At 41.7% G+C, this 26,857-nt stretch overlaps 1 protein-coding gene across 6 annotated transcripts; it reads right to left on the bottom strand.

The window, feature by feature from the left end:
- Window positions 1-1,412: 1,412 nt before the first annotated feature.
- On the bottom strand, window positions 1,413-26,279 carry LOC125894402 (catenin delta-1-like). 6 transcript variants are annotated; one of them, XM_049585751.1, is made up of 22 exons: window positions 25,959-26,279; window positions 20,607-20,730; window positions 18,592-18,755; window positions 15,885-15,953; window positions 15,667-15,786; window positions 15,218-15,477; window positions 13,893-14,174; window positions 13,517-13,757; window positions 13,181-13,403; window positions 11,787-11,979; window positions 11,554-11,671; window positions 11,296-11,449; window positions 11,043-11,060; window positions 10,633-10,701; window positions 9,445-9,572; window positions 9,060-9,210; window positions 8,664-8,856; window positions 7,946-8,142; window positions 7,282-7,323; window positions 7,110-7,177; window positions 6,759-6,862; window positions 1,413-3,249 (listed from the first exon to the last, which is right to left on the bottom strand). In XM_049585751.1, the coding sequence occupies exons 3-21, from the start codon at window positions 18,748-18,750 to the stop codon at window positions 6,803-6,805; spliced, it is 2,745 nt and encodes a 914-aa protein (XP_049441708.1). In that variant the 5' UTR covers window positions 18,751-18,755; window positions 20,607-20,730; window positions 25,959-26,279; the 3' UTR covers window positions 1,413-3,249; window positions 6,759-6,802. The 6 variants fall into 6 exon arrangements, with proteins under 6 accessions (XP_049441708.1, XP_049441709.1, XP_049441711.1 ...); XM_049585752.1 differs by lacking the exon at window positions 20,607-20,730; XM_049585754.1 differs by lacking the exon at window positions 6,759-6,862 and having other exon boundaries at window positions 25,959-26,278.
- Between the last annotated feature and the right edge of the window lie 578 nt (window positions 26,280-26,857).

The raw sequence follows: 26,857 nt of genomic DNA, 5'->3' as shown, positions 1-26,857 counted from the left end.
TTGTTTCTTTCTGTTTCCACTTTGTCTCCCTCCACCAACGCCATCTGGTTGCTTTTTCGGTATCCATTAAGTGTAAATGCTCCTTCTGTACAGTTATGATTAGAGACTGTCTCTACCTCCCTACACTCTAATGGATTTGCCAAAAAAGAGACAAAATGCACAATAAGCAAAGGTCAAGATAAAAAGCATTATTATTATTTTAAATTTTCTCTGTGGATATCATGGAATATTGTTATCATGGCCTTATCGTGACAGCCCGACATCAAATATTTTAAAGTGTCAAGTAATGAAAGCATTGAACACTTGGTTAGATTTTTGAGTTTGTTCACTAATTATTTGATCACATATTTAATTATTCAAGTCAGAAATGCAACAATTCATGACAGATTTGAAAACATAATCAGTAACATCCCTTTACGATGAATGTCCAAATTAAAGAGAAGGTTAAAATAGAGGAAATAAATATACATATATAGATGTGAAACCTCGCTGCAAGGCAAAAGCCATATTTTGTCACAATTTATTGACATTCCATAGACTACAATAATTATTAATTACTCGGGAAAATATCAGCAGAATAATTAGTAGTTTTGAGTTGTGTATCTACTGGATCGGCCCCTACAATACCTTCATGTGAACGTTCATAATGGTGTATAAAAGTATAAAATTAAACCCCCAGGACATAGTCTGAGAGAGACTGTGTATGGGTCATAGTCTGACACACACACACACACACACACACACACACCGTAAACCTGACTAATATCAAACTTTCACACTCTGACATGCACTTAGAGCACTCGTGATCCAGCAGCTGCTTCTCCATCTGTGTGGGATGAATTTCAGGCGTGTTGCATACTGGAAATGCTGAGACACTTTCGCGTCCTCGTACAACCTTCATGTGTTCCTTGGACATGTCAGGAGTCTAACAACACACGCACATACATACACGCAGCAGCTATTCCTTGTCAGCATGTGTAACTGGAGACGACAGCAAAGCTGAGAACGTCAACACTTAACAGTCTTTAAGTATGCTGAGCTGTACATCGTGTTTGAAAGTTAATCGGCTTTACGCAGGCATGGACACAAAACCCGACCACAGTTTGGAGTCTCAGACTGGGAGATGAACGTGTCTGTAGTGAGTTTAAAAAACAGGCCTGGTGACATGCATGACTTCACACATGATGAGCCTTGACAGTTAAGAGCATCCAAAACGGAGCACATTGATGTTAGAGAGTGAATATCTGACATAGTGTTGAGTTTGTGTGCTTGCCATTTGCCTTAACAAGAGTGCAGGGATGAAATTACTGCAGCGGACAGACTGCCTCTCTTTAATTAGACGTGTTTATCTACATGATACAGCAGTCCTTCCTCACCTCACCACACAGCCACATCAATCACACGTCGCCAAATCTTGTCTAAGAAAAGATCTTTATTTATAAAAACAACAGTATTACCAGTTACATACTTTACTGAAAAAAGCAACTTCTCAGAGCCAAGGCAGGTATGAATGGTACATCATAATTTTACATGGATAGGCAACATTACAAATATATTGTGTGTGGAGAGTAAAAAACAAAAAAAGAACAAAACAAAGATGATGGTCTCTTTTGCCTTAAAAACAACTCAGGAGTAAAACTGGGGACTAAAAAGTTGAACAAATTGCATAATGCTCTCACCCACCGCTCCCATACATACAAAACCCGAAATAAAATACAAACAAACCTGACACAAAGTGGAAAAAACACAACAAAAATGGTAGAAATAAATGGAACACAGACCAAAATGTGCTTTATGTCCACCTAGCGAATTAAATAAAGTCAGCGTCTCTCCCAAATCTGTCCGAGTCTCCTCTGAGTGAAGAAGCCTCACATATTAAAGTGTTTCTTTTTAGTAAATCGGCATGTCAAGACTGCCAACATGAGCATTTATATTGCAAAAACACACAGCAAGTAGTGATTTCTTAAAGAATAGAATAGAATAATTATGTCAAAGAGACCCTCTAAAGTGTTCTTTAATGTCTAAATGAAGCATAGACTCTTTCTATAGTGTGAATGTTTTACTGTAGAATGGTTTCAGAAGCAGGAAATGTTTTAGTGGTTTGGTAGTGTACGATGCTCCCAGCTTCTTAAATATAGTTCAGTGCCAAATTTGATTTGCTGCACTGATGTCGTTGGTGAAACCCACATCAAAATGTAAAAAACAGCAGCTCAGTTTCTTATTTTTCACTCAGGAGAAAGAAAAAAAAAAAAGTTAGCGAATAACGGTATGAAACACAAAAGGAGGCGGTTGGTCCATAAAAGCTAACGAAACAAAACAAAGCTTTGTCGCAGGAGTAGGAGCACACTATAAAAACAGCAACATGAACGGATAAAATAATCAACGTGTGGTATTAGGGGTCTGATCCGTGCACACACACACACACACACACACACACACACACACACACACACACACACACACACACACACACACAAAAACACACTCATTCCGAGGTCCACTTTTCCACACACTCACGGCCACAGGCTTTCTGTATGACAAATATACACACACCTGCCCTTTTCTTGTCTACACCTGTGCTCATCCCAACTGAGAGAAAATAACTCTAGACAGGAAAATAACTCCTATATAAACAACATTCTCAATCTACACGGTGGCTGTCGCTCTGTCGGCCCGTCCCGAACCTCCCAACGATCCCTGTAAAGGGACGATTTAAATTAATGAGCCAAAACTAATGCAGTCATCCCCATTTTCTTTTTATATACAGTATATACCCTACATAGAAGTCTACGTACAAATTTGTCATTAGGATGCGGGCATTGGCATGACAAAAATTTACCAAAATGTTGACAATAGCAAGAAGAGAGAGAGAGAGAGAAAAAAAGCAGGACGACAACACCAGAATTAAATGATTGTCAACAAAGGTGATTGCCTTTACAGGAAAGTTATAATTTAAAAACTGAATATATTTCTGCTGCTACAATTGAATGAAGTTGTAAAAAGTAGGTGTGTATGTATCTGTAAGTGTGTGTGTTGCATGAAACGTTTTGCCTGCAACATGGCCACTTTCTTTGGATGCCAACCCTCATCTTGTAATCCCATCTGTGTGGTGATAGAGAGGGAGAGGAGAGGAGGGGAGGGGAGGGGAGACGGGAGGGGGAGAGAGTCTGTGCATCTGGATCTTCTCTCCTCAGTAGCAGTGGTAGGGCAGGGACGGCCCAGTCTGGGTGATGCACACTATCAGTTTTTCTGGAGGAACAGAGCAAAATTACGTTGATTAAAACCGAGTCAAAACGTGAACACGACAACACAAAACGTGGGTAATCTGCGTGGTAAACATGGAGGCAACACAGAGACTCACTATGTGGTATAAGTATGGCACACTGCACAGTAGTGCCGTCACAATAACCAGACGTTTAAGGGGAACACCACCTAAAGTAAGAACTCCAATATATCATTTCCATGGCCTCAATCAATATCTGTAAGCAGGAGTTACTCTGTCAAAGCCAGAAACCACAGAAGTCTCAAACTTGTGATGTCACAGGGTATAAAGTCTAGAGCTGCTCCTCAGACAATGAAAGGGAGAATAATTTGGGGATCCACAGACTATATACTCAAATGAGCTTTATTCTGTTGTAGTGTTCTCAGTCCTGAAACAGAAATGTATCAATACACTCACAACATCCCTCTGGGTGCTCTCAGTGTCATCTATACCATCTTTCACAATTCATTGTCCATGGAGCAGCTCCAGACTTTATACTCTATTACATCACAAATTTGAGTTTTGGCACTCTAGTTTTTGGATTTGGGAGAGCGATGTTCATGTTAACTAATATTTTTGAACCATCTTAGACCATAGGAACAACATGTGTAATAATATCTAAAATTAAACTTAATATAGTTTGAATCGGGTCCCTAAGGGAAGACTGGAAAAAAGGAAGCTGTATCTATTGCATGTCCTACTATTAGTATCCAGGAAGATGATAACTCTATCATGGCTTAAACCACTTCCTCCTACTATACCTCAGTGGCATGAGAGAGTGGAGAAGGTATATGTAATGGAGAAGATAACAGCACACCATCTTAAGATGGACACTTTCAGAACAAGATGGGCTCCCGTAAGTGCATACTTAAATCTGCCAATGTGAAACACTGTTAAACTGTGCTGTCTTAGGAGAAGTGCCCGAGTATATTTGTGATTTGTGCAGAGGAATATTAGAAACAATACAACGACACTGAGTTGTTTGCTGAACTGTTATTGGTTCAACTGTTTAGTTTATACATTTCTTGTATAACTTTGGTTTCTTGTATGTAACAAAGAAGAATCAGATGTAAGCAAAAATATGTGTGTAAATACATACGAATGCCAATGAATTCTTGGTTTAAAAAAAAAAAAGTTCGAAACGGGTATTGAATTTTATTGTAACCTTTAAAATAAATAGTTCAGAAACTGACATAAATTTAATTAGATTTCCCTGTAAGACATTAGTAAATCACACTGGCATTAATGGACAGTAACTAAAATTACAGGCAGGCTACTGTTACAGCCTTGCTTGATAAACTGTGCCACATATTGAATTTAATCACAAGTATCCTTTGACACGCTGAATTAAAATATACACTAATATTAGGGGTGGGGGAAATAAAATCAATACAGCATAGTAGCGCGATATTTTGTCTGGTAATACTGTATCAGCACATGACAACAATTATTGATTTTTAATGTTGCAAATACAAATAAAATCTTTGGTAGTCTATTTGAATAATAAAACAAATTGCTTTTCAGTCCACTAGATACATTTTTGCTGCAATAAAAATCATTGAAATGAAAAACTTAACCCTTAAAACTTTATCTTATTAGATAGAACAGACGTTGACCAATTTTTGGCACATTATTTGCAGTTAAAAAAGGTAATATATCGCAATATACTGTATATATTATCAAAATACTCAGCGTATCGCAAATCCTTTAGAATCGCAATACAATTGTCACACTACATTATCGTTGTAATATTATATTGTGGAGCCTCTTGTGATTCCCTGCTCTAACTGTCCAAAAAAGATCTTGTGTCTTTCAGCATTATAGCGACTGTACTGGAGGTAATGCTGCTTGTGTCTACCATAGAATTAGGATCCCCATTAGCTACAGCACTGCATCAGCTATTCTTACTGGGGTCCACAAAACGGACTTTACATAGTGACAATGTAACCGTCCTAAGTTACATAACCATCATGTCACAGAATAAGCAGAACACACACACACAGGCAAGACAAGCTCCTGACAATTCAGTAACTGAAATATATGAAATAGTCCATTACACTTCAGTTTCCCCAACACACTGGAAATCATAATATGGTCCATAATACTGCAGCATTCAATACAATAATAAAAATACACGAAAACAGTCGGTTTCACTCCAGTACTCCCCTCCACAGCCACAAGAGACATCAAAAATAACCACACTCACAACTGTAATTTGTTTAAAACGTAGTCAACTAATTTCTACAGCTTTTCAACATTTCTTTTCAAAAGATGCAGTTTTTATATGATTTTAAATTTAATTTCACTGTTTTTTTCTTGTGTGAATCCTCGTGAATTAAGTCCATTCATACATACAGTAGCTCAGTATTGTCCTTGCTTTCAGTAATGTAAAATTTCCTTCTACAGCATGTCTGATAGAGCAGTCATGTCAGGGTCATTTTTCATGACAATTAACTTGAGTCTTTTTTGCTAACAAGTAAGACAATTTATGTGGGGGCAAATTTGAGGCAAGTAGATTTCTGATCCACCTTCCTGACCAAGTGACATTTTGTTGTTAATAAAATTAGTGCAAGTACCTATAATAGATTATTATTTCAGAGCTACTTCTCCAAATAAAAACATCTGCATTCACTAATTTCCCCAAAATCTCAATTAATCATTCTGCTGACAAGTTTATTTTATTGCATAACAATAATTCTCAGACTACTGTAAAGTAACTTGCTGGCAGGCAGGCCATAAAAAACAAAATCGAACATATGTGGCTGTAATACCCTGCAGGGCCACAAGAGTGCACTGAAACGCAAACGTTAGACTACTGGCAACAGGTGACAAAGGACAGAGCAGCTGAAACTTGGATCCAGGATGAGTCCAAAAGTTAGTCAAACATTTCACAACATGTCAACAGTATCAAACACTACAACACATTCCTAAAGTGAGTGTAAGTCCACTCTGGCTTTTGCCACTATAAAAAGACATGCACAACTATTTGAGAGGTCAAAGATCACACTAAGTGTCATGTTAAAATCTCTTTGGCAAAAGTTACAAAGCTGATTAAGAAAAGTTTTAAGGACTAGTTTTACAACACTACATCAAATGCATAGTGTAGTGTTACTTACAGACTACACTATGCATTCGATGTTGTGTTGAAGAAATTATGATCATTTTTATACTAAAATTAGCACAGGGATTATAGTCAAAGCTCTGGTATTGTGACGACACTGCTGCACATACAACAGTTATTATTCTGAGGATTTACATCTTGATTATCAGCTTTAGGTTCATCTCTACACTGACAGACTGCATGAACGACAATGTACGAGGAGCACCTTGCAGCATACTATACCAGCATGTACACATAACAGCAGGGTATTGTATAGTTAAATATCAGTACAGCAGAACTCAAGTGTTTTAGTACGCCACCAGGGTCTGAGGTTATATAAGGCAAAGGAACAGCGCTCATTGAGTCCATGCAGGACAAGAGGTGAGTTGGACATACCATGCTGTTACATGCAGAGGGGGGTAGAGGGGAGGGGGGGAGGGCTAACCATCGTAGGAGTCCAACAGGGGCAAGGAGCCCTTTCTGCCCCCATACACCCCTCGCTGAGAGACAACCAGAAAGAGAGAGAGAGAGAGAGAGAGAGAGAGAGAGAGAGAAAGACAGAAGAGGGAGAGGATGTGAGTGTGAGAAAAGAAAAATGTCAGTAATTGTGAAGTTTTAAAGGCTGCCAAAGGAAAAGGTTTAAGTCAGGAAATATTCACAGTGGTGCAGGAGATTAGGGGTTAGTGTCATTAAGTGAGCAGTCCAACATGACATTACAGGTATGAGCGTGAGAAAGATTTAAAATACCGGTAAAGTGTCTGTGGTTTCGTCCAGAGTGTGTCTTCTCTCCCTCTGGTCCAGTGTAGAGTAGGCCTCTGAGGAAATGAGACGACAGCAATGAGGATTAAATCAGACCACATCTCATTATGACTTTGATGAATTAGTATTGATATAAAGCAGTGATGGTAAATGTACTAACCCGGGCCAAGGTCATTTAGTGGAATCATGTCCCTCTTCTCCCCTGAGATGAAGCAAAACACAGTCACAAGTTAAATTAAACAGTCTAAGCTTTTTTTCTAAGTTTTTTAAATATCTCTCAACACTGTCGAAATGTTTTTAAAGCTGGAGTGCTTGACTTTTGTCTGGTTGTGACAGTAATTGCACAAACACTGTCAACAAGTGCTTATGACTTATGCCTGCAGGTGAGCTCGGCACATCTCCCCACCCCAAACAGCGCTCTGTTCAAGTCTAAGTCTAACGTCAAATCTACTTCTCTTTACTGCTCTACTGCTATCATCTCTCCCCTCTTCCTGTTTTACAAAAATATCTTTATGTCAAACTGTCAACATGCACAGTGTCAGAAGAAAACATTAGTATCACAAATATGCTGATGACGTACTGAGAAAACAAAACAAAAAGCAGTGTCAAACAGAAAAAGACAACACAAAAAGAAGCAAATAAATTAGTCTACTCTCCTTCTGCTCTGACTGGTTGATGTAAAATGATTTCTGGTGCGCCTTCACAGTTAAGTCGCCCCAGACACCCAACACCACATCTCTCTGCATGAACTCATTTGGCAAGGCATTTACACATAAAAGTCCCGCACTCCAGCTTTAATTATAAACTGTTTCTTGTTCACTGACCTCTGTCTAGCAGTGGTGTGGTGCTGTCTTCATAGGTGCCGTTGGCTCGGGTGCTCGGACCGTTGGTGGTGTTGAGGTTGACCATGAAGTCCGTCTTCTTCCAGCCATCTTTCTCAAGAGGCTTGCGCAGCTCTTTGTGGGCCCAGATGAGCTGCAGCACCTGGCCGGCCCCCCGAACCTCACGCTCTGAGCGCTTGCTGTAAGATACACACAGATACTGTATGTTCACACATTTACCAGAGGTGTAGTTTTTGCTTTATATTTTGGCACAGTTGTCTTTGAAAGTCAGTTTAGGCCCGTCACAAAGGGTCAGACACTTGACTTCTCAAAAACTTAGAGCTATTTAACATCAAAAATAGGCAATTAACTAATTATTTAAAGCAAATTAATCTTGCTTCTGAGTGAACAGGAGTTAGATAGTTGCAAAAACACATGTTCACATTTTAGCTTTGCTTTTTCACAAAGCCTCAATAATCTTCAATAGAATGTTTTCATAAATATTACATGCATGTATTTATAGATGGCTCCATAACAGAAGGAATATCTTCATTATAAACTGCCAAAGTATCTGTTTTATCTGTCTTACTAGAATAAAAAGCACTGTCGCATATGCAACACTGTTTGCTACAAGCTGCATTCATAGCTTCTAAATTATGAAAGCACACTGAAAGCACTTTCTTTAACTGTGTTCTTAGCTCACTTTACAGAACACACTTACCCGTCCTTGTTGATGAGCACCAGCCTCTCAATGCCCTGCGAGGCTCTGAGGGTCTTTGCTGCCTCCACACTGTTGCCTAGCACCTCAGCCAGCGTGCTCAGTACAGAAACCACTGTCTCCTCTGACAGAGTGCGCCCAGATTGACTCTGGCCTCCAGGCAGGTTGGCCACAAGGTGAGGCACTGCATGCAAACCTGCAGGAGACACACAGTGAGGTAAGAAAAATGATCTTGAGTGATACAAATGCAAACATTAAAAATCCAAGTCCAAATAATTGCACACACTTTCCAAGATGCATCAAATATTGCATTTAGAAGAAATGTAAATATACAGCAAGAGAGAAGGGTATGACAGAGTATTATGTGGCTCATCTCATTGCATAACACAACATCCTTACCGAGCAGTTGGCAGTTACGGTTGTCGATGGAGAGGTTCCTCAAGGCTCCGGACATCGCTCTAACAACACGGTCGTTGCCATGAGCCAGTAGCTCAGCCATCATGGGAAGACCCTTCTCGAGACGCACTGTAGCCCGGATATACCGACCATACTGAACAACAAGCGAAGAGAGAGAGAGCAATGAATATTATTTTACATTGACAACATTTTCATTAGAGTAACTTCACGAGACAGACAGTGTCATGGACTTTATCACAACTAACGAATCAGATTAAATTTACTTCAACAGACCCAAAACTCTCATTTAGACAACACCTGAAAAACTACTAAAAAATTCCCCTTTTTTCAACAGCAATATTCAACTTTGTTAAGAAATGGTACTTACAGTCCATCTGCCAGCACAGAGGTTCTGAATTGCACCAGCGGCAGCCTCCAGCACCGAGGGGTTCTTGCTCTCTTTGAGCAGTGATGTGTAAACACGGACCACCTCTGGTTGGAACAACAGCTCGTAACCTGAAGACGGCAGAGAGAGATGGGTGTTAGTTTAAGTTGTAGACTGTATATAAAGATGGACGAAGCCTCTCCGCTTGTTCCCACTGCATAGAAGTGCCAAAATATCCCAGAAATGGGTGCTGCCATCTTGCGCTGGTGATGTCATTTTGGGCCAGAGTCTGCGCAATAGTGATCAGGAAGTGGAGCTGTGGTATCAAGCTTCCACCCACAGCACTTTTGATTGTGAACACACTGGCTGACACACACAGCTGTCAATCATGACATCACACCCCCTTTTTAAAGCATCAAATAACAAACACATGAACACACAAATGCGTGACAAGAACTAGCTAAAAAGACAGCAACAATCTTTGGGAAAACTGATTTGACGTGTGCTTTGATCATTTAGTTTTGCCCACGTCTCATCTGCTGACGTGGAGGGGGCAGCGTTTATGACCTAAAATGCAGCCAGCCATCAGAGAGCCATCAAGATGTTTTGGCTTCACTTTTTAAAAGCTGTCATGTCGTCCATCTTTAGATTTACAGAGTCTGACAAACTTTAACATTTAAGCTGGACACAGATAAATCAGATACCAAAAGCTACTTCTACTAGCTGACCTCGTATTTTGATAATGTCCAAACTTAACCAGAACCATTTATCCCTGTAATTGGGACACATTTTACACACTGTAGCCTCAACACCTCAAAGCTTTTTAAGCTTAAAATTAATTAAAAAAAAAAACTTCTATTATCCACTAGTTTTGAACTTAGCTGATATTTTAGGCATGAAATTCAGGAAAAATCATTTAAGTAAACATTAACATTTTCAGCTGGCTTCCCAGAAAGCCATTTCCCAGACTAATACAAAAGTTAATGCAGATATCTGGTGACAAAGGTCCTTAGTCCAGAACTCTATTTTTATCTTATCTTGTTTGTGTTTAGCAGTAGCAAATAAAGTTACAAACTGTGCTAAATGGGGCATGAGGTGATTTGTACCTTAGCATTTAAGCTACTTTTGGGACTGATCAATTATTTATCTGATCAATTATAAATGATATGAAGGGAAAAGAGAGACGCATACCTTTAGCAGGTGTTGTCCTCTTTGGAATGTCGATCTGCTCTGCAGACCCGTCCTCTCCATCCTTCTTTCCTGCAGCAAGAGATGAAATAAAAAGGAGAGAGAACATGAAAGATTGAGCTGAACAAGTAACATGGATTATGTGAAGCTGGTTGAGATGAGCAGTCAGACATCCTCAGTCCTCTATTCTGGTACAGCGTTATGTGAAATGCGACCATGCAACCAGTGGAACAGGCACTGTGAACATGCAGTATCGTCTGCGTGACATTGGGTGATCATGCTCATGAGCTGGATGTAAATTCAGCATTATTCTTGTTTCTTTATCCAAGTACTGTTCTGCGTTAGTTAAATGAGAAATGACAGAGTGGTCAATACTTTCAAAAGTTCACCAACACTAATGAGGAGAATCTTACCTTTTGAAAACCACTCATCTAAACACAGCAGAGAGAGAGAGAGGATGAGAAGGAGGGTGGGAAGAAAGATGGAAGGGGAAAGGTAAGAGGAAGGAGAGGAGGAAAAGGAGGGAAACAGTGGTAGAGTGTGAAAAACAGCGACAGGTGCTTCCACCACCAACAAGCTCAAAGCCACCAGCAGATGCTCATCTTTCAACAGCAAATTGCACGGACACAGTGGAACTAAAAGCTGTAATAGCTGTCTGACACTCACCTTTGCCCTTTCGAGAGCCGAAGCAGCCACCTTTGTTGGCAGGGGGTGGTCCCTGGTTGAGGGGCGTGGCCTCTACATAGCGCTCGCAACCGGGGACTTCACGGTGAACGTGATAGGACAGATTCCTCAGGAGGCAGACACAGTTCTCCACCAACTGCAATAGGTGGAGAAAAAGGGTTGAGATGATCAAAGTTGGAGACTACGTAAGAGAGGTGCTTTGGTTTCATGAGGTTAAGTGTGACTTAAGTGAACAGGTACCTTGTTATCCACATCTTTGCGGTTGATCTGTGATTGAACAATGTACATGAGTGAATCCACCAGTCCTGTGCATTCTCTCAGCTTTCGCCTGGCCTCGCTGCGTTCTGAGCTCACATTCCTGTTAGACAGAGGGAGACGTATAAGCACATAATTGCATGTTTCCTTCTCAAAATAGTCTCTCTTTCTCCTTGTCCGACTTTCTCCGCTTTCAGTCCATCAGTCCCTTTGCATACCTAAGGCAGCCAGCAGTGTTGGTCAAGGCGGTCTCCCACTCCAGATGGCGTGGTTTGCAGCTCTCTTCTCCTCCGTTGCTTCCTCGCTCCCAGCCGGAGCGGGGAACGACCACCTCGTCAGCTAGGGCATGCAGGGCGTGGTCCACAATCTCCATCTTCACGGAGTCGTGGGATGAAAGGTTCCACAAGGTGCCTGGGACAATATGATAAATAATGTTACTATCACTGCAATAAAAACGACAGTTTGGCCCTTTAAATAACAAAATACATTCAGTGAGATCTTTTGTCTCATCTATTGAATTTGTGTTGGCTTTCTTCTCTTGTTTTGTCAATACTTGAACATATTAGCATGTGCTGTGACGGTTGTTATGACCAAAACACTTGTGTCTGTATTTGAATGCTTAAGTAATAAGTTAGAACAAAGGGCTGCAGCTTATGGCAACAGTACACTCATACAGACATCACAAAATGAAATTCAAGGACTTTCAAGTACTTTTTCCAAGCACTATTTTGTCATTTTCAATGACTTTACTCAAAGTAAACAATTCATGTCATTATATATATTTATAAAACATAAATACATGATGTGATCAGTGTCTCTCTTTTCATTCTTATCACGCTCTTTTTAGGCATAACTATAAAATCCTCACAAAACCTGAATGGCATGAGAGCTATTGTGCTTTCACTATAATTGACCACTTTCTGGCATTTCAAAAAGTTTCAATCCAGAGGAAGTTTCAGAGCGAGAGCATCCAAATAACCACAGAAAATCACAACAACTGAACTCCAACTGGGCAAGCAGTGTCCTCATGCCTGCCCTACACCTACTTACTGACTGCACACGGTGAGAGGAGAGGGAGAGACCCTGCTGCGCTTGCCTGATATCAGACAGAACTGTCAACTTGTTGCAAAAAGGAGTATACATTATTTTTCACAACTACTACACCGGCCAAAGGCTGAAGAGAAAGGAAAACAAATCGTAGTGAAGAGTCAGTTCATTAAGTTAAGTCATGTTAAGTTTAACCATGCCAACATAGCCCTACTGGTTTTGCTGGGGGTTTAAGAGTAAAGCAAAGTTAAAATGAACTACGACAACAGGCGGGACATCATCAAGGTGAAGAAGACAGAAAAGGCAGCCGGCGATGCATTAGAAGAGTGATGCATGATTCTGTACAACTAATTATAATGACTTGATGAACAAAAGTACAAGACAAAGTTACACAGTTCATTTGAACTTTTAAGGATTTTTTAAGCACTTAGTTAAAAAAAGGGGCTATTTTCGAGGCATTCAATACTTGATTTCCTCCATTAAAATTATATATGTGTATATATACACACAAACACATAAAACCCGCCCACAAATGATCTCTGTGATTATCACATGATGTTGATACCTGTGATAGTGTCAGTAAGGTCCTGGTCGTGGGTTTTTCTCAGTAACCTGATCAGAGCAGGCACTCCATCGCAGTTCTTGATGGCGATCTTGTTGTCTTGATCTCGCCCGTATGAAATGTTCTTTAGTGCTCCGCAGGCCGAGTGGTGCACCTCCTTGCTGGGGTGGTCCAGCATTGACACCAAGGCTGGGATGCCCTTTAGGCGACGCACCTCTGACTTCACCTAGACACAAATAATCAAGCTCACATGAAGGAAGTGCCAAATCGCCACAATACAAAAAGATAAATATCCGTTAAATACTGTAATTCTGCATTTTATTGTGACCAGTGTTTCACCTTATCGTTTTTGAATGTGAGATGCTGGAGGAAGGCGGCGGCGTTGGTCTTGACGGGGTCCAGACGGTAGTTCAACATGGCGATGACCTCTGGCAGCTCAGGCTGTCTCCATGAAGAGGGAGGAGGCTTCCTCAGTGTGCTGTCCAGTGAAGCCATGCTCCCCCTCTCCATCGTCATGGGAACACCCCAGGCATAAGGGTCAACTCCTCCGACATCACCATCCAAAGTGTCCTCACAGCTCCTGCATGTCGCAAAAGGAGATGAATACAGAAACATTTGTTAGGTGTTGTTCAAGAACCAAATTTAAATGTTTCAAATTAGCTCAGCAGGGAACGTTGTGACATATTGCTGATATACATTATCAATGTTGTTTTACCTGAGTCTTCGTCTGTCCATACCAGCAGGGCCAGGCCCTAGGCGTGGCATGGTACCGTAGCCCCCAGGGTGAATGGGTGGAGGCCCCATGCCATAGTCATCATATCCCACACTGCGCTGGTCATCCTCCAGAGCGTAGTGGCCTTGGCCATACCGCATCTCCAAAGCTGAGCCCAACGCCCTCATCCCCCGGCTCACCTGGGGCTGTGCTGCATACGGGTCAAGCTGCTGACGGCTTGGGGCCCGGTAGCCAGAGTCCAGGGTCCTGTAGCCGTCAACTGGCCTGGTGGAAAAGGGAACGAGGGAAGTGAACAGAATTGTTAAAGTGAGATGAGATCCCATTACATTAACTTTTTCCATAAAAAGAAAAAACAAAAGAAGGACATCAAAGTTAAACCACTTTGTCCACAATGTTTTATGGAGGAAATATTCTTGTGACCATGTTTAAAAGAACTGAAACACCAATAAATCTCTTTAGCAAATATACAGTGCTTTGAGTTTAGTGTTATTTTGTTTTGTGTATGAATTGCAATTGTAGTTACAGATCTTGTTTAAACAACAATGATTGGAGGTTTAACTGTAGCGGCTCAAACTCTGGTGTAAATGATCCAAACATGGTTGGAGCGTGTATTCATAAACTCATAAAACAGTTTGTGTGCAACAGATGTACAAATGTGATACATTACGCTTTTATGTCCACTCATGAAAACCCAAAAAACTACAGTGACAGTTTGGCTTATGGGGATTGGTACCAAGTTAAGCTCAAATGCTGAAAATCTGACAGTACTCGCCATTTTCCAGTATGATAGGGATTGTATTCTTCAGAGCCCGACAGGGCAGCATTAACGCCTACAAGTGTTCTAGTCTGCCGTTAAATGCCAAAGGAAGTAAAACAGCAATCCGTAGGAGACTGAGACAAGTGAGACTGCAGTGGAGGCTCTGCCTTTTTTTTGCCTGTCTTTTCAATGGGCACTGCATATTTACACAGTAATACAAACATGAGCAGTTTGACAAGACACTGAGCGTCAGCTCTGCACGTTTCTGTTTTTCTCACATAACCCACATAGACTAGCACTTCGCATTCGAGAAAGGTCATCAGTGATTAATAATAAAATTTAAATTAAATGTTTTCAATAAAGGAGTATCTGTTTAAGTACATGGGATATTGCCTTTTTTCCAATTGTGAAATTTCACTGGTATTGATATCTACTATGAAATTTCTGCTACCGTCATATGCCTAGTGGCATAAAGACAACATATTCAGATAGTTTTAACAACAATCACAGGAAAACATTCACAGCACTCCTTTGTGAAGGGGTCTTGTACCTGTAGCGTTCGTCCATGTGCGAGCCCCTGCTCAGGCTAGTGTATGCCTCCGATGGTGGGCCACCCCGGTAGTCATCATAGCCCACAGGACCATAGTGGTAGTTTCTGGGCACTGTGGCCGTGGGGTAGTCTGCTGGTACAGCCTGCCTGTAAGGACGGTCCAGTGTGGCGCTATAGCCACCCATACCAGGCACCGACAAGCCACCATCAATGGACATCGAGTCAGAAGGCAGGACTGTGCGCGAGATTGGTTTCTTCATCTGAGGCAGAGTGAGATGGGAATGATGTATTAAAATATATTATGGCAAAGAATAATGCAGTGTTTTAAGATCCTTGGATGTGTAGCTAAATGAATCCATCTGTACCACTAAAATTTTAACTGTCAACTTGATTCTTTAGACAAGCCTTAGCGGAAAAGTCTCATGACATCACGTGTCATAATCACTTACGCCATTGTCTGGCCGCCGTGCGGTTCCCTCGTCAGAGAAGACTGAGTGCACTTCCTGGGAGTCGTCCTCTGGTGTGTAGCTCTCATCGAGAGCGCCGTGTGCAGGGTCCACCATTCTGTACTGTAGCACAGACATATCACACATTAATATTCTTAAATCACTAACACTTACCGCTATAAATACAAGAAACAACATTTACTTAATAAACTACAACATACCTGTGTGCCGTTTATATATGAGTCAGTCAGTTTCAGCCGTTCTATGTCTGCATCCCCTAAACGCCCGTTCTGACATAAAAGAGAAAGACCCAACTGTGAAATTTATATTGTAGAAATTTTAAATGTCATACACTTTTGCTTTAACAGCACATAAAAGTGAGGCTGAAGGCATGATTCCCAGTAACCAGTGCTGTCTCCTTTCTTACAACCTCCCAGATGATATTACTGCTGCTGAAGCACATTCACTGCTGACCAAACTGTCCCTGCATGTTTATGGTCTGTGAATCACTGCCAGACATGAGGGAGGACATTTTGGAGTGCAGCCACTCATCCTCACACCCTACTTCCTCCTGCTGTATTCTGTTACATAACCAATGACTGTCACACTGTATAACTTGGACACTTTCTACCTAACCCTGAGTAACACTTGGTTTTAAGCAACATAACCACCTCAGTTATCAGCAATACTCTCAAGCTGAATCACTGTGTAATTGAGATACTGGAACTCTTTCCCAGGAGCTGTTTCAGCACACTGGGTTACTATCAGTTTCAGTATTTCTTTGACACTACTGACTAATACAAGAAAAAACAATGTCATGAACCTTATCAAACACACTCCCACTCAATTTCCAGTAGTATGTCGTACTGCACTTGATATAATGTCCACAAGGAGGCAGGGCTGTTATTAAAAAGCAATGGGGAAGTGCAAGTGTTGCTCTACAACAAGGAGGGCATGCTTCCTCTACAGCTGGCCCTTCCTATAATACCACCTCATTTACCAACAACCCTGTCACGGTCCTGGAAAAATGCTCATACTGTGAGGTTGGCAAAGCACAAGAATCTTCATCGGCATGATTATTTTTAGAAATAAAACATGCACAGTTCGCACAAGGCCAAAAGCATAGATTCTTGCCTTCTTAGCCTTCATCCTCCAGCTGCCACACACATTTTCAAGTAAGTCACCTCCAAGGATTCAAAGAGACAAAACACAATGTCTAATCTATGTCAGGGAGTCCTAATGGAAGAAAAATATTGAGCAATAGATTTCAAATGCGGTCAGTGTACAATGCCAAAGGCTTGAAGACATGCTTAAATGTCAACCTGTGATTACGACACAGAATACGACCTTTTGTCTGAATGATAATGGCTCTGTTGTTAATTACTGCTGCCTTCAGGCACCTAAGCAAAGTTTACCAGTCTCTGATTGTCAAGTCATTTGGTAGAGACAACAAAATGGGACAAGAAGGCAACAGTGGGACCATGTCCAAGAAAATAACTCAGCTGTAAACTAAAAAGCCAAGTGAGCCTCTCACCCTCAATCAAAGCCATGTTGTCCATTTATTTATTCAGATATTTACGAACAGTACTGTGAGCTCACTTCACAGCAAAATAGCAGTTCAGGACAGGTGATTCAGTTGTTGCCTAGCAACAATTAAATAAAAGACACAGCAACCTGCAAAACACGCTCTGTCTGATGGGAACCTGAGAGCATTAAAACCGCCAAGACAGGGAAGCTGACCTTTACCTGCAAAACAGATCTAAATCATAATACAGTAAATTTAATGGAGAATCAATTGAGAAACTGTGGATAAAATAATGAGTTATGAATGCCTGTCCTTAGTTCACTCAGCAAATTAAATACCTTAGACAGTAAAGTGACAGCTGATGTGGTAATAACTGGTGTTAGGATTGAAACCGTTTGTCTGTTGATAATAAGCCTATTGACAGGAAATCAATCTGCTACTTTTATTTTTATTTATTTATTTATTTTTTTTTATGACAATTGATTAATCATTTAAATTATTTTTGAAGCAAAAGTGCCAAAAATGTAACAGCTCTGACAGCTCAAATTTAAACATTTGTGTTTTTCTTATATCCTCTGTGACAAAAAATAAACTTACAAAATAATCAACACATTAATCAATAACTAAAGTGAACTGAATGCAACTTTGAAGGTATGCCAACACATCTGATGGTAGACACAACAACACAGCCTGCAGGTGTATATCATTTTATCGCCCAACCCTAACACAGGCTACAAGGCTGATATAATGTAGCACAGGACGTAACAGATACCAGTGATTTTAATACACATTTTCATCAAATAGCTTGCAATACCATGGATGTTCAACACACAAAAAGATAACTGCATGCAAAAAGGGGCTTGATAAATGATTTAAATAAGGAAAACACAAAGACAAAATTCTTCATGGTGAATAAGAAACCACAATGGATGCAGGAGTACGCGACATGCATGACAGATGACTGCACTCTGCACCATGACATGCTGGAACAGAGAGGGAAATAACTGAGATGCCACAGTGGGGGCTGACAAAAGGTGTATATGTGTGTGTCAGTGTGTATCCTGTAAGTGACAGTAAAGGCATGCAGAAAATGTGTGATGACCATCTCAGGCATGTTAAAAGTTGTGGATCTACATGCAGGCGCAAACTGATGTGTTTGCAGATGAAGGCCGAATGGCAGAAGGACTTCAGAGACACAGAGTCAGTGAAGAAAGACTTTCAATGATGATGCAAAGAAACGTAGAGGGACACAAACTGGCCGAGCGCTGGTGGAGAGGAGGCGGGCGGAGGCAGAGAAGGGATGAATGATGGATGGATGGAGAGAATCATGATCCATGGATTGGACGTCAAGTGAATGTCAACGAGAGACACTGGATGGGGAGTTTTTTGTTGGGGAGCTTTACCTGTGTGTGAGGGAGGGGGCGACCCAGGGCCGAGGGGCTCGTTGCGGGGAGGCCCACTCTCCTCCTCTCCTCCTCCAGCGCCCGGGTCAGCTGTTCAAACTGCACCTCCTGCTCCCTGACCGACTCCAGCAGAGCCGCTGCGCTCTCACACTGCTCCATACACACTACACGGCCCCAAGGGGAGAGAGGGGGGCGTTACACACCTCCATACAGCCTCGTTCACACTACAGCACAGGGGGAGGGTGTCTAACAAAAACACAGACACACCTCTCCATATAAAGTAAGCAAGTTCCGGTGGTCACAGATTTTTGTGGGCTAGGGGTTACCTTATCCTCTCTGAGTCACCTGCTTTGCTTTGGTGACTGACACTGAGATGCCCTCTTGAAACTGACACCGTTGGGATTGCACAACACTTCCTTTCAACTCAATAATGATTATACAGCAGTGGCAACTGTAAGGACATGTTTGTGTCTGAAACTCAGACAAAAAAAATTTCCCCAACTTACACAGGATTCTTGTGGAAAACATCTATTCCTTTGAAAACCTGTCATGGTATAATGACTCATTCATTCAAGTTTTTATTTTTTTCCCCGCAGAGAGACTTTAAAAGTGGCTGACTTGCTCCAATTTCATGCCTCCTTTAGGAATACCCGGAAAATGTCAGCACTGAAGAAACCTGCATCACAAGAAATGTGCTGAATGCATCACTTTTAACTGTAAGTGCAACTGTGAAATCATTCTAGGGTGGCGCTACGTAAAAAGAAAATGCAGCAGAATATATTAAACTACTTCATTAGTGTCATTAAAGGCGTAATTCACATAACACAATACTATAAATTTCAGGTCTGACAGTAGACACAATGTGAGCAAAACACTGCGTGAGGATTAGTAATAATTTACCATCAGGGTTTTTGCAGTGAGCATTAATACTGCAACATATTGATCCCGATGATGTGGAGATTATTGCAACATAACATCGTTCAAGACCACCATCCCCTCCATGCAGATCAATGAAGTTATTACCACTTAAGGCATGCATGGAGTAGCTTTCTGGGCTTTTTCACCCTCTCAGACACCACATCAGAAAAAACATTCTTACATACAGAAGGCAGACAAAGAGATTTTTGAAAATAAATCCTCTGCAGTGTGAAGTCTTTGCAAAGCAAACAGCACTGATGCATTGCCAGAACGCTACAAGCAAACTTCCTTTTAAAAGGAAACACTGCATTTGTTTCTCCACATTTGAGAAGAATATGGGTTGTCTTGCTTGCATAAACATGTTTATTTCATGGATATACAATTAATGTGGTTTACAAAGTCATGGGGGAAATGTTTAGTTGGATTTTCCATACTTATACATCACAAATTGAAACTTAAACCACCAATTTTAAATCCCAAAAGTCTGGTGTCATGACTGTTTCATCCGCACAGGCTGCATCTGCAGCATAATTTAGGGTGAGACAGAGATCTGCAGTGTACAACAAACTGTAAGAACAAAGAGGATGAGATAAGGCTGGGTCTTTTATTTTCGATTTCGATTTTTGCTTTGAAAGATCATGACAAGATAACTGAGATAAAATGATTATTGTGGCACATTCCGTTTCGAAATGATGCTTTTGTTTTGTCTTGTGTTATAAATCCAGCCCACGCTGCCAACCCCTGTCCATCACAGCAATGCATTAGTGTTGCCAACTCGGTGACTTTACCACTAGATTTTGTGACTTTTTAGACAATATAGACACTTTATTTCCAAAAAATAACCAACTGCGAGTTTTTTTTAAGTTCAATTAAAGCACGTTTTCAAAGTAAATGAATAAATAATTGTGAGCTAAATCGAGCAGCCCTAGGATGCGGCCAATCACCTGAAGAGAAGCACCTTTCATACTTTCTGGGGGGATCTTAACATCACAACACACCACATTCAATCCAAGGAGAGCCGCATACTTGTCTTTGTGAATAAAACACAAACACACTCTCAAAGAATCTCAATTTCAGAGAAAATCAGAGATACACACCTTCACCTGTGGGCGTGGTTTGGTAGTAGAGGTGAGAGATCACACCAAGGTCAGAGGTTGAGCTCTAGTTGCTCATGGGTAGAATGTCACCGAACCACCAAGCCCAGAAACAGGGAGGAATGGACTGCAGAAAGAGAAAGACAGAGAGGTGGAGGGAGGAAAATAATAAGCAGAAAGAGGGGGAAATATTTTAGTGAAGAATGAAGGCACCTCGGTTTGAAAAACAGCAACATAGTGAAAATACCATACGAGTGTGTTAACGGGGTTGTGTTTGCTTTGCGAGCAGAAAAAAAAAAACACAGTGAGAGACAGAGACATACAGTAGCTTCAGCCTTTCGACACACCCTGTATTTACACAACATTTGGCCTGCGCACGGCAGCAAGCTGTGGGAAGTTGACCAACCTGCAGCTCTTTGTGGGCCACAGAACACTGACTGTCAGCAAAAAGAGAAAGAGGGCTTTAGAGACAGTAACATCCTTCAAGAACCATATGTTCTCATATCAGCTCATTCTTTTCTTCTCCTTCTTAACCTGGCTTTTTTCAGTTTTTCTTCCAGCCGTTCCTCTCTAATCAGTCTTCATCTACCTCTGGCCTATCTCCGTCAGTCCGCTACTCATGTTCTTTCAACTTAACTGCCTCTTTAGCCCTCCCCCTACATCTCTTTGTTATCTTGGCTGTGCTCTGAGAGAAAGACATTGTTGTGGCAGAGCCAAACAAGTGGAGACTTGGATCCTCTTATCTGTTGATACACCCCTCCGCTACAGCTACCCGGCTCCTCTTCGGCCCTGGTTTGAAAGGTGAATAAACACAGGCATTACCACCCACACACACACACGCAGCACACCTGTGTAACTGGTTGGACAAGGTAGGGGAGGGGCGACCCGATTTCAGTTTCTCAAAGCCTCTCTGTGTCTCACCAACATGCACAGACATACTCCTCTGACAATCCGGAGTGTAAGTCCACAGCAATTTGGGCAACAAACATGGACCTGCATTTATATTTCAAGCAGCAGGTGTTTTTGTGCACGACAGGTAGGGTGTTAACAAGGATAGGATTTCAAGTTGAGAGAGGGTGACGAATGACGCAGAGTTTCACCTGCATCAGATTGTGTAAACAGAAAAAGAAAGACAGACATGGTGATATGACTGTGTGATAGACAGACTATTACAACACCCTTTAACTAGTAAAATGAAGCCTGCAACCGCTGCGTCGATTCCTGTATGTCTGCCAATGACTAACACACATTCACACACACGAATGTGACCTGTGGCTTATTTAAAAAAGCCCCAGTTCGGGGTGTGCCCAGTGTGGGAAAAAAGGGAGGAAAGTGGGATGTCCTGATGAGAAAACAAGGAGTGGCTGAGGCTCATTTCACAAGACAAAGGAATTTGTCATAACCAAAAGCAGGATTTGCATGCGGGATAAGGCTGGCTGACAGGAAGACATGATGTCACATAGACACACTCACACTATCCTTTGCTTAACGGCTGTGGCGCCCCAGAGCTATAACCTCCCACCTGAGCAAATCACACACTGCTGTCCTGTACCACTCATGCCTTTATATGGTCATAGCCAGGACAGGGCTGGTATTACCCACTACAGACAGACGGAGATGAACAGGACTGCAAACAAATAAAACGAGGAGAAAAACAGACAGTGAAAAACTCAGAGACAGAGTAAGGGGGTAAGCCAGAGCGTAAGATTGGGGGGGGGGGGTTGAGATAAGGAAAGAAGTGCTGAATAAAAGATAAAAGCCAATCTTGCATTCCTAGCATTGTCTCTTGCCAATTCAGCACAGCAGCCCACCCACTCATCCACTGTAGAACGACCTTAACAGGACACTGGCTAATAATCTTTTAGAGATGTGTGTTTACTGTACTGTTGCAGTATTTTAAGGCAAGTTCATAACTGCAATAACCCAAACACAAACTGTTTATCTTACCCTCTTTTCATCTGGCATCATTCCATAATTTTAAGCCACATGTAAACACTGCCTCGCTCCTCATGTTATCTCCAACGGAGCAAATTATCATCACTGACATGCTACATACTATCCTGTTTCACTAATGAGTGCAACTGTCATTCATACAAGATAAATTATAAACTGTGATTGATATTTCTTGGCAAGTGTACTTGGGAATGTGATTCTAAGTGTGTTTCTGTGTGTGTGTCTGTGTTTTAACCACAGTCAGAGGAGGGAATTTGCAGCTGTCAGTCCGGGAGGTTGGTGAAACAATAAGAAGTTTGTGAAACCGAGAGCATGAACACAAGTGTGAGAAAAGCTGGAGAGCAAGGAGGACATTATTGGACATATTTGAGTGTGAGTGCATCTGTGTTTGTCTGTGTCTAGAGGGGGCCAAATTAAAACTGCCCTTAACCCACTCGTGACTTCTGTTCTCCATCCGTCTTTCCCTTTCACAGCTGTTAGTTTTGGCCTTGAAAATCAGCGGTGAGTTTCGTTGAACAATGAAAACAATCGGTGCTGTCCAATTGCCTCTCCCCTCCCCTTTCCCCTCTTTCCCACTTCCTGAGAAACAGGATGTTGTGGATTCGACATCAGAGATGAGTTAAAAGGATGAAGCGGCTAGCTGAGCTCAACGAAAACCATTTTCCTCAACAGAACTGCTTGTACACAAAACCGTGAGAGCCTACAGAATGGACACTTTAATAAACCACCTGATGGTTGGAGGAAGTTTTTGTGGTGAAAATCCCCAATGGTCAATATGCTGATCACACGACCACTAACAACTTCCTGTTTTGCTAATATTGTTCTCCATCTGCTGTTTTTTGTTCTGCTTTCATGATGTATCAGAAGCAATAATTGTGAACCTACTTGGCCACATCATCACATTTTTTTAATGATAAATTAAAACATTTTGTTTCGTTCCTGTAGTTTAATCGCCGAATCCTCATTCTCTCTTAGTTTTTAAAGGAGCTAAAACAATGAAGTCGATTGACACGTCAAACCTAGTGGCACAAGTAATTGGTTCCAATTTTTTAAAATGTTAATATATGTTTTTCTTACTCCTATATTGATTATCTTTAGTTTAGACAAAACAAGACATTGCCTAAGGCTCTGGGAAGTTGTTTCACTATTTCCTGACATCTGATCAAGAATATAATCTGCACAATGATCGACAATGACAATAATCTTTAGCTGCTACCCTAGTTTTTTCCCTAAGATGACAAATTATGTCCAGGTAAACCACTTCAAGAAAAGATGAAGAAAAACGCATAATGCAAGCAAAAAATTATTAGAAATCACAAAGAAACTAAGACTGGGCTGAACCATTTTTGTCATACATGCTGATTCTAAGCCCTAATTCACTAAACATGTATATTAAGACATCTAAACACTACTGTAAGCAGCCAACCACAATGTTTTTAAAAAGCTTTAAAAAGGTGAAAGAACAAAAGTGCACAGATGGGGATTTATGTTTGGCTTTCCCAAACACAAGGCCAACAAATGGTCAAGAAGTCAAGCACAGTGCCTTAAAGTCAACAACATACACACACCCCTCAAACATCTGATGGAGCCCTGACACACCACGAGTCACATATCTCCATCTGATTCTGCAGCCATCAGTCAGCATGACTCACCCAACCCCGTCAGAAGACATCTGCAATCATACACACATGAAACCAACAATACAGCCTTTGTCGACTTAATGAAACTCTGGTTAATGCAAGAAGCGCCTACACCTGCCATCTGCGGCAAAAATTCCCACTGAAACAACACACTCACTGTCAAAAAGCACATGTGTTCACGCATCTCGAAGTAAGGGACACTGCAATTAACTGATAAGTTAGTGTGATGCTACCGGCGCTGGTTTAAGATGAGCGTGGCTTGTAATGGGATTGAAGCTTTAGCCTGCTAATCCACTTACTGCCTAACACATACACACATGATGTTAACATGCACGCAAGTACGTAGACAAACACACACAGGTTAGGCCCTTTGTGGATTAACCTGCACACCTTAAGAGGGCAGACACAATTGCAGTCGCCGTTGGAAGCATGCATCAACAATCAAACACTGTCTAGGAGACAAGTGGACAGGAAAGGCTGATACCTGGGTGTTGTTCACAGTCACACACGGTGTTATTAGAGGTGGCACTTGAGGCACATTAAACAAGCCCTGACCCCGTGATACCTACAGCCATACTGTGTAAACTTAAACCAAGGTAGTCTCAAGGCCCACAGGGAGGGCAATTACCTACACAGCAATTAATGTGCCTGTATAAAACCAATGTTTACAAGGGAAAAACTAACTAGTTTATCTGTTCACAGTCAAGCTGACAGTTATCCCCACCCAGGCATTTTCCTAATACAACAAGTTCACACAGGACCCACCCAACAGGTTCACAGGCGGACAAACTTTGACTCCCAGCCCATGTGACAGACTGCAACTGGAGGACCACCACCCTTTGGACGGATTCAAATACACAAAACTGGCTCAACGTATACATGCGTTGTCAAACAAGTTGCGGGGTTTGCATTACCATAACCTAAACTGTCCTCTCCGGGGCTCCTTACAAATGATAACCGTCGCAGTGTGAAAATCTACTTATCTGCTAAGCTGATAAAACTGTCTGCTACCGACTTTTTATACCCAAACATTTCCCTCTGGAGCCGCCACCAGCTAGCATTTCCCTTATCTAACAAAACCCCACAGACTGTCGTGAATTGATTTGCTAACGTCATACAGCAATCTAGGGCAGGAGCGACGAGCAGAGCTGGCAGCGTTAGCTAAAGCACAGAGGCAGTAACAATAAGACGCTGGTTTAAAATGACTCTCACGAACAAAGACTCGCGTATTTCAGCACTGAGTTACTCGGTGCTTGTGCTAACGCCACTGCCCAGATAAATGACAGTGCTGGAGATCAAATCAGCCCAGTTGGCCATAATGCTCGCTCAGTACCCGCATGACCTGGTTTGGCTGTCTTGCTACGTTAGCATCACAATAACCCACATAGCCGACCGAGAGCGGTGCCAACAGCCAGGCTAACGTTAGCATAGCAAACACAGATTAGCTGCAAGTTAGCTCGTGTTTAGCTTAGCGGCATTTTAAGTTAATTTAGACGGCGTTCTCGGTTTTAACCGTTGGTATCAACGGCTCTTTTTCACCTGTTATAACAGTGTGCACGGTAGACAACAGACCCGAGGGTCACAGTATGAACTTTTAACGTTAGCATCGTCAGCTAACGCTAGCCTTGGGGAGTCGTGTTGCTGATCTGTCGATGATGTGACCACTCCTTGCCAACGCTGCAGTGCACCCACTATCTGAGGGAAAAAAACCCCGCGGCCCCCGCTGTATGAGCCATATTGTAACATTTATGAATTAACTCACCTTGCTCGTGGAAAGCCTGTCCCGACCCCTTTCAGACTATTCCGTTTTTTAGTGTTTTCTCCCCTCTTTTCCCCTCCTTCCCTGGGTTCTGGGTCAAGCTCGTTAAAGACGAAGCGACATCACCGAGTTTTCTATCACAGAGAGGGCGGGATCAACAAGCGGCTTTACCGTAAAGACGGCGCACGCAGAATTCCTTCTCTCATACAGGTGTTTGTCAGAAGTTTCTAGACTGGCACAGATACTCAGCAGCCAGCAGCCGGATTAGGAATATAAATAAAACACACAGGGAGTGATGTGAGCGAGCCTATGATTATAAAACGAGTAGGGGATTTAAATTCTGCTGCAGAATAAATAGGCTACCACCCACCGCCTCCTCTCTCCTCCCATTTATTTCCGTCTGTCGCTCCCTCTCCCTCACATATACACACACTGATGTCATTTCATTGATTGCCCAAGAACAATGGCCTGAGAGGAAGCTGCATTTCTTGGGGAAGTACAACAACAGCATTCCTCACCAACACGACAAAACTATTGGCACATCAAACCACTACCAGTGACCATCACATCCTCCGCATGTAAATAGATTGATGGCAAACAGCCTCTGCAATCACTTGATTTATATGAATCATGCCTCACCACTGGACTATTTAAGGATGACTGCATCACTGCAACACAGCAGCACTTCTGAAGTGCCAAACTTTAAGTTCTCTCTTTGATATTACAGTAAATACTATACATTTACTCCTTCTGTATATTAGTATCTCTAACATATGTATGCCTTCACAGATCTTTGGGTGAAACCAAATCCAAACAAGTAGGATCTTGATAAAAAATACTTTAGTGTGGGCAGGGTGGAAAGAGGAACAATGCAAGGAATTTCCCCCAGTTTCCTTAAGAGT

Source organism: Epinephelus fuscoguttatus, linkage group LG9, assembly GCF_011397635.1.
Source record: "Epinephelus fuscoguttatus linkage group LG9, E.fuscoguttatus.final_Chr_v1".
NCBI lineage: Eukaryota > Metazoa > Chordata > Actinopteri > Perciformes > Serranidae > Epinephelus > Epinephelus fuscoguttatus.
Note: the sequence above shows the minus strand (reverse complement) of the source record. Positions and strands in the feature narration are given on the sequence as shown.